Raw genomic sequence first — 9338 nt, forward strand, 5'->3', positions numbered from 1 at the left:
AGATTTGTGTGGATATGTTGATGCAGCTCATGGTAATGACCCTCTTGACAAGACCTCGTATACTGGATATGTTTTCAAATTGGGTGGTAATGTAATTTCTTGGGAAAGCAGGAAACAAGATTCGTTATCATTGTCAAGTACTGAAGCTGAGTACAAGGGGCTGAATGATGCCGCTAGAGAGTGTGTACGTTTACACGATTTACTGAATGGACTGGTTGAAGGTATTAAAGAAGGGATTTACTTATCAAACTTTGTACTAGAATTGATGGATGAAGAGAAAGTACCTGTAATCTTTAATGATAATCAGTCAGCCCAAATGTTAAGTAAGGATAGGCGATTCAGTAAACGTACTAAGCATATAGAGTTAAAGCATCATTTTATCAGAGAAGCCATAAAGAAAAGTAAAGTGAAACTTGATTATATTCAGAGTGAAGAGTTGATGGCAGACTTGTTGACCAAAGCTCTGCCAGGTCCAAAAACTGAGTATTTTCATCGCAAGTTGAATTTGATTGCATAGTTAATTATATTATGTTTTACTTGATTGTTGACTTATGATTGTGATGAGATTAGGAGGTCATGTTGGATTGGTAATCATATCATCATCATAAGTTGGCAACATTTATGCTTATTGTTTTTTTTTATACATCCGTTTCCGCTCTCTAATAAATGGAAGACGCGTGAAAGCACTATGTTCCACACACGGACAGTGTATCTTAATTCATCCACCTTTCCTGACATTATTTCATCATATACTGAGTCAAAATTTTTAATAACCTACCATCTGATCTCAAAGGTCTTATGAATGAAGACGCATGATTTAAAATAGCACTGAATCGATACTTAAATACACACTCATTCTACTCTGTTGATGAATACCTATTGTCTAGAAAATAACTTATGTATCTTTAAATAGCCTTGTGTATAGTCACAGTGTATTCTTGGTTTCTCTTGTGTCAGAACTCCATTTGGACTGTACATATGTTTTGTATTTATATGACATATGCCACACTCTACAGTCATTTGACTAACTTTGGATCCATGGAATGCAATTCAATATTACGTTATGTCATGTCATTAGAAAAGACCCAAAGAGTGATTCAGAATCAGAGAACTACATCAGGTCTTAATTATAAGTAAGAAACTTTTTTGTTTGGCTGCAAAACTTCTACTCACTTTGCATATGCTTTCTCAAGGAGAGCACTCCAGAACTCATTGTGCTCTGATGAGTGGAGGAACACCAGCCGCCCACGGTAAGTGGGCAGGCGATCATCTATCACAACATCCACCCAGCGTCCATATTGCCAGAACCTGCATAAGGACAAGATCTAACCAATTCATGAATTTTACATGCAAACAAATAACACCCACCTGGAATTCAAGCTACACACCACACTGCCAGGCACCTCCCAAATATGACCTTGCTCCAGCCCAACCTTATTGAGGAAGCTTTGCCTTCACCATAAAGGGTTAACAGCAAGTCAGAAATTCATAAATCAGCTAAGAAAGAAATTATTGCACCCAGAATATTCCAGTCTTGAGCATATCATGCCATATTGCTTCAACTGGCACACTGCAGACTAGTGAAGAGAATGCCACATTGTTACAACCAGGACATCCCTATCTTGCATAGACCATACCATGTTGCTGTATCTGTGACATCCTGTCTTAGTGTAGTCCATATCACATTGTCATCCTCATGAAGCCCAAACCTAGTGCAGACCACAACACACTGCTTCACCTTACATAGAACACACCCAATTGTTACATTCACAATATCAAAACCAGAAACTTCCTTTATGTGCGTTATTCTGTCCTAGCACAGACTACACCACACTGTTACAGTTCGGACACCCAGACCTGTGTAGCTCATACCACATTGTCTATCTGGTATATTCTGGTTTTCCATGCATCACAGACCACATCACATTACTTTGCCTTCACTTAGCAAAGACCAGGCCACAATGATTTGCCTGAGACATCCCAATCTAGTGCAGTTGAGATTACACTGTTACTATTGGGATACTTCAGCCTATTGCAGACTGCAACACACTGCTACACTTCGGGGCACCAAGCCTGTGGCTTTCGAATTTTATTAGCAAATTTTCCTTATTTTTATAAAATAAGAGCAGGCTTATGGAGTCATCATGCTGTCTGTTATCCCCACCTACCAACTTCTGAGAGCCTGAACCAATCTCTGTGAAACCCACTATGCATATCATTGCACCTGAGCCCATCTCAATGATACACTTCATGAATCCCTCACATCAGTCTCTGTGTGTGGGTGAATCCCCTTGTCACAGCTTGGCTACAGCTCAGTAAAACTGTTAATGAGGAAATGAAACAATAGAAGAACTGTTGGACTCTATGCAGTCTGTGTTGTTTCAATGGCAAGTAGGCAATTCATTCTTCCCAGAACTTCCGGTTTTCTTACGTCTATTTTTTTGTAAGATTTGAGGCTTTCACGGCAGTGACTATGAAGAAAGCAGTCTTCTGGGATTTGGCACCGTGTATATGTGGTGTTAACACACCGGAAGACTGCTTTCTTCATCTATTTTTTTTTAAATATATGTATACATAAGAATGGCCTAGACAAGGCCCATCCAGCTTACAACATCTACATAGTCAGTCATACTCTGCCATCTTTTATGAACATATAGAACTCAGCATGATTCCTCAAGCCACCAGTGATAAGCATGGTATATCATGCTTAGGGTATGTCCTCTTGTTGACATATTTGAATCCACAGAAAACTGGTGTTATCAAAACACACCAAAACTGCCTCACTGAACATGTCTCTTGTTGATATATTTGATGCCACAGAAAACTTGTGTTATCAAAACACACCAAAACTGCCTCGCTGAAAATGTAGGGGCTCATGCCACTAAATGCAGGAACAGCACCACCACAAGCAGCATCTCCTCCTTTATCAGTATCACTGATGAAGTCTCTTGGTCTTTTCTGGCTCCAAATTATTAAAACTCATCTGTTCATATCTTTATACTTCCTAAATCCTTTTTGTCTTTCAGTTTGCACTTTTTAATATTTGTTTTGGGTACCTCTGAACCCCTTTTATTACCATAGTATATTTCTGTGACATTTCTGAGCATCAGAAATAATACTCAGCATACACAAGGTAAGCAGCTGACAGAGTTCATATGTTAACACTTTACAAATCTAAACATGCACCTTCTGAAACAGAAACGCATGTTTCATTCTTGCTAAACAGATACATTCCAAATATGCCATATTTAAAGGCACACAACATTATACTGTGCCACAGAAAGGAGAAACTTTTGAATGTTGAGAATGTAGTAATGTAAAAATGTTTGAGTTGGTAATAGCGATCTATATTCATTTGTTTTTGTTTTGTATTATCATAAAAAGTTTCTGTTCATCCAATATGGCTGTTAAGTGATATGTAAGCATGAAACAAAGAAAATCAACAGGTGATGGGCCCAGATTTGCTCAAAAACTAAAAAAGGAGAAGACAGAAGAATAACGAAAAAAATGGCAACCACAGAGACAGAAGAGGTAACTCATCTGCCAAAACTGAAGGATGCTGACTCATTTCCATTGTGGGATTTTGAAAACAAGATTCTGATGCGTGCAAAAGAACTGATAAATATCGTTGATGGCAGCGACCTGTTAAGTGACCAAGGAAGAGATGAAGAAAATATAAGGAAATGGAAGATGCGAGATGCAAAGTGCCAATACTACATAGTGAGAACTATAGAGAAACACGTGAAGACCCACATTGTGACATGCACAACCGCAAAAGAAATGTATGATACCTTGAAGCAAATTTATCAGATACACCTCTCAAAAGAAGGGCCTTCTGCTACAAGACTTCTACAACTTCAAGTATGACAAAACTAAGGATATGAAGACGAACATAAGTCACGTGCAGAACATTGTCTTCAAGCTTCGTCAACTGAACCAAAACGTTGATGAAAACATGATCATGACAAAAATAACAACGATTTTACCAGAAGACTGCAAACACTTCAGCACCGCCTAGGACTCAACGGCGACCATGGACAGAACCCTTGACAACCTGGTGACCAGACTGATGTTGGAAGAAGTGAAGTGCAAGAAAAGGAAAGCGTAGCTTTCAAGACAGTAACTAAAGCCAAAAGTAAAACCCCTTTCAAGTGTTTCAATTGTAATCAAATAGGTCATGCCCAGATCAATTGCTCCAACAAAGGTAAGAGAAATTACTATATCTGTAAAAGGAATAATCACTCCAAAAAGGACTGTTACTTTAGAAATAAGGGCGACGATACGAGAAAACAATGTACAGTATGTAAGAAAACGAACCATGCTGAAAAGGACTCATTTTAAAGATAGGAATAAAAGAAGCAAGGTCAATTTTCTAGCTGAAGCAGGAGAAACCCACGTGAGTGATGCAAGTGAAAAAAACAAAATGTATGTAGTGGATAGTAGTAGCACATGTCATGACAAAGGCGAAGACTAATTTGAAACATACTAAGCAGTATACTCAATGTATAAAGGTAGCAAAGAAAAATCAAAGTATGACTGCAAAAGAAATAGGCAATTTGGAATTTAAAGTGTGTAGTTTGAAAACCTTTCGTATGTTCCAGAACTCAGCAGAAACGTGCTGGCAGTGCAGTGTATTACAGAAAATGATGGAGAAGTGTTGTTTACAAAAGAGAAAGTCCAGATACTCAAGGACAAAAATGTTGTAATCGAAGGGAAAAAGGATGAAAATGGGTTGTTCGTAATTAACTTTAGCATGATGAATGAAGCTATGATGACTCAGCAAGATATAAGTGTAGAGTGGCATAGAAAGCTAGGTCACATAAGTTAAGCGAATCTTAGGAAACTACAAGAGATATGCCAAAGGTTACCAGAAAGTGTGAGCAAGTGTAAAAATGTTGATATACATGCATGTTCAGTTTGTATGCAGGCTAAACAAGTGAGACTCCCATTTGATTCAGAAAGAAGTAGGGCTGGAAAGCCATTAGAGATAATTCATAGTGATGTGTGTGGACCAATGGATCCCACCACTTATGACAATAAGAAATATTTCCTTACGTGTGTGGATGATTATACGCATTTTTGTAAGATATACCTGTTAGAAAATAAGAGTGAAGTGTATACCTTTTTGAAGGAATATGTAAATGAAGCTGAGTGTCACTTCAATACAAGAATGAGAAGAATAAGATGCGACAATGGAAGGGGAATAGAAGAACAACGCCTTGAGGGAATGGTGTAAGAACAAGGGGATTGTAATGGAATTTACTACACCATATTCACCACAGCTAAACAGCACTGCCGAAAGGATGCACCGTACCATTGTGGAAAAGGAAAAGCATTGATTTTTGACTCAGGTTTAAGTAAGAGAATGTGGGGTGAAGCTGTACTCACTTCTGCATACCTGCTAAACAGAAGTCCAACAGTGACAGTGAATGGAACGCCAGCGGAAAATTGGTATAGTAAAAGACCAGATCTGGCTGGATTGAAGATTTTTGGTTCAGAAGTGTGCGCTAAAATTCTCAGACCATTGAAAAGTTGGACAGTCATAGCAAGAAAGGAATATTCGTTGGATACAACACATATGGCTACAGAATATGGGATCCAAATACTGAAAGGACCTAAGTCTCCAGAGATGTGACATTCACAAGTAAACCTGTGACAACAGGTCCATGGTTTATGCTGACCGTCTTACAGTGTATACACTTTTTCACCTTATTCTTCACTTCCACACTACATGTTTCAGCACTAATGTGCCATCTTCAGGTGTCTTTATGCACGTTAAACTATTTTACTGCATGCCATAATGTCTTCATTCTAAAATGACTAAAATCTGTATTCGTCATATAGGACGATGAATTCTAAATTATGGCATGCAGTACAATAGTTTAACGTGCATAAAGACACCTGAAGATGGCACATTAGTGCTGAAACATGTAGTGTGGAAGTGAAGAATAAGGTGAAAAAGTGTATACACTGTAAGACTGTCAGCATAAACCATGGACATGAATCAGTGTAACAGGACGCTAAAATATAACACTGTGACAACATAAAAAAAAGGAAATGGAAAGAGTGATGGATCCAGAAGACAAGCCAAATACTCCTGATCAGGAAGATAGCGAAATGCAGCAAGAACCCGAAGCTGACAACAATGAAGAAGAACCAACAGATACTGAAGAGGATGAAGAAAATGAAAATGCTGACCACAAGGATAATGGAAGGAAAAACAATGGACAAAACGAACATGGATATGCATTGAGACCAAGAAGAAACATTCAACTGCACCCAAAGTACCGAGACTATCACACGGAGAGTCAAAGGGGGTATGCTCACCTATACATATGACGAGTGCATGGAGAGCGAAGACAGCGAGAAGTGGAAGAAAGCCATTAAAGAGGAAAAGGATTCGCTCTACCAAAACAAAACTTGGATATATGTAAACAGAGTGAAAGCAATGGGCAAGAAAATTCTGACCAGTAAATGGGTTTTTCAAAATAAAGAAAGATGGAAGAACAAAGCCAGACTGGTTGTGAGAAGATGCCAACAAAAGGAAGGGAAAATAGATTTCAAGGATACCTTTAGCCCAGTTGTTGACATGAATTCTCTTAGAGTACTGTTTGCCATAGCAGCACGTGAGAATATGAACATGCAAATATTTGATGTGAAAACTGCCTTCCTGTATGGAGACCTTGAGGAGGGAAGCTACATGGAGGTACCAGAAGGATACAAGAACACTGGCAAGATATGTCTCCTAAAAAAGCATTATATGGCCCAAGACAAGCACCATCGCAACGGAGCAAGAAGTTGACAACCTTTATAAAAGAAGAAGGTCTAAACCAACTAAAATCTGACCAATGTATTTTAAAGAATGATGCCAATAGTTTGTTCATCGCCATTCATGTGGATGATGGGATAATCATGGGAGAGGATGAAAGACAAACAGAGGAAATTTTGCTGAAACTGGAAAATCAATTCCAGATAACAAAAACCACAAATCCAAAAGTCTATTTAGGAATACAGATTGAGACATTTTAACAAAACCGCTATCACCAGAGGAATTTACCAAGTTTAGAGACATTATACTTAAGAAGAAATAAGTGTGATTTTGATAATACTGAGAAAATTTTAATAACATGTACTAATTTTGTAATCTGAAGACCAAAATTACTAAGTGTTATTCAATTTAACTTTGTAAAACAGATAATAATGTTGATAATATTTTGAAATAAAGGAGGAATGTTGAGAATCTAGTAACGTAAAAATGTTCAAGTTGGTAATAGTTATCTATATTCATTTGTTTTTGTTTTGTATTATAATAAAAAGTTTCTTCTCATCCAATATGGCTGTTAAGTGATATGTAAGCACGACACAAAGAAAATCAACATTGAAGACGTCTAACAATACCGGAAAATTCTGTTTTGTAATACAGTAACAGGCCACTCATCCACTACCAGGTAAAAGAGAATAAAAACTCCACCAACAATGAAACTTTTACTTGCTCTGCACTTCCAGAATGGCACCACTGCTCTCTCCAGCAAGAAAATCATAGCACATACCTGAAGTGAAATATGCCAGCATACTTGTCCTCAAAACTCTGATCATCAGGAACTACCTGTGAGAACAAAGCCTTGTTAAGTGTGAGGTTCGCAACAGCTGCCAGCAGCCAGCAGTCTCCTGTAACAGATGAGACCAGGGTCAGTGATGTTACCATGTGGTTCACCTGCCTTCCCCACATATGTAAAATATTTTTATACCTATACACCCTCCTATCCATTAGTTATGAGAGGACTTGTCAGTAGGCCAAAGTGGCCAGAGCATGAAGCTGATAAGCAATTCCTTTGTAACCTCCACAGTCCTGTATGTGAGAATGGTGTGGGGTTTGTATGCTGCAGGAGTGCCTATGTGGATGGCAGTGACAAATTATAACTCACAAGTGGCATTTGCACTCAGTCATATTTCAAGGGCGCGTCATCATCAGTTATTGATGTACACCATTATGAGTATGTCATCATTAGAAAGTTACTATATTATATTTTAAACATACTTCCGGTATTCAGACGCCAGGGAGAAATCAAACCTACTTACACAGAAGGGTTCACAGAGTAGATGAACTTCACCTTTAAACTTGAGTTATCAAGGCATCATAAAGTAATATTATTACGTACAAATGTGTTTTTCTTGTTAAAGACAGTGATAGAGAAACATTCAGGTGACTAATGCTCAAAAATAGGGATTTGAGCCCTAATTAATGAATTGCAGGGTAAAAATCTTAAAGCATAAATGTTTCTCTGAGCAATAGAAAATAATGATTTGGCTGCTGGTACTCCACAATTTTTGGAAACTAAACAGTGCATCGCAAGATATTAAAGTGTTTCTTTTGGTGTATATAGCACAAAAGAAATTACATGGTGCCTGGTGAAACTGGTTTCACTCTTGTGATGTAAAGCTGATTCAAATACAATATTTAAATCATTAACTGTGATGGTAAGAAATAATTCCTATTGGCTTGCTACTCCAGCTTACTAGCATGAAACCAACTATTCTACTGATTCTGCCTTTTCACTAACTTGCTCACTCACCCATTCACTTACCAAGCTCTCCTTGTTGCACATCGAACCTACTGGCACCCTTCACGAACAGCTCTGGATTATCTACAATTTCCTGCAACCGACATTTACAAGTCACATGCATAATTATGTACTTGGAACACAGCACACAAACATGTCAGTAGGAACAAAAATCAAAATTAGTGATATAAATTTACATCAAGGTAAGCAAAAGAATAAACATTCAACTACAACATAGGTGAAATAGAAGACAGCCCTCTGGTGGCTAATACAAAGAAGGGTATGTCATATTGTATGAATTGAATTGAATTGAATTTATTTACATTCTATAAATCCTAAGCAGGTTAGTACCTTTGGATACAGAACAAGTCAAAAGGTTACATACATAAGTACAGGCAATTTTAGCTTAAAAATTAATATAACTTAATTTTACATCATTCTCTATTTACATTGAAGTATTCATCTAAAGAGTAGAAGGAATGAGCATGTAGATAATTCTTTAACTCTGATTTAAACTTTTTAGTATCATTGCCCAAGTTTTTAATACTTTGTGGCAGATTGTTGAACACTTTTATGCCAGTAAAGTAGACTCCTTTTTGATATACTGATAAAGTTGATGAGGGTAGGTGGAAGTTATATTTTTGTCTAGTATTCATGTTATAGACATCAGAATTTAATTTGAATTTACTTTGTTATAAACAACAAATAAGAGAAGCGACAATATGTATTGCGATTGAAGAGGTAGAATTTTTAATTTCTTAAATAATTCTCTACATG

At 37.4% G+C, this 9338-nt stretch overlaps 1 protein-coding gene across 1 annotated transcript in view; it reads right to left on the bottom strand.

Annotated features, from left to right (window-relative positions):
* The window catches only part of LOC111875019 (calpain-A), a 47551-nt gene that overhangs the window by 22651 nt on the left and 15562 nt on the right, over positions 1–9338 (bottom strand). Inside the window, exons 3-5 of the mRNA XM_033755688.1 lie at positions 8586–8655; positions 7551–7668; positions 1174–1308 (exon numbers count right to left, since the gene is read on the bottom strand). Coding sequence (XP_033611579.1) covers positions 1174–1308; positions 7551–7668; positions 8586–8655 — 323 coding nt within the window. The remainder of the gene's footprint in view (positions 1–1173; positions 1309–7550; positions 7669–8585; positions 8656–9338) is intronic.

This window comes from Cryptotermes secundus, unplaced genomic scaffold, assembly GCF_002891405.2.
Source record: "Cryptotermes secundus unplaced genomic scaffold, Csec_1.0 scaffold1161, whole genome shotgun sequence".
Taxonomy (NCBI): domain Eukaryota; kingdom Metazoa; phylum Arthropoda; class Insecta; order Blattodea; family Kalotermitidae; genus Cryptotermes; species Cryptotermes secundus.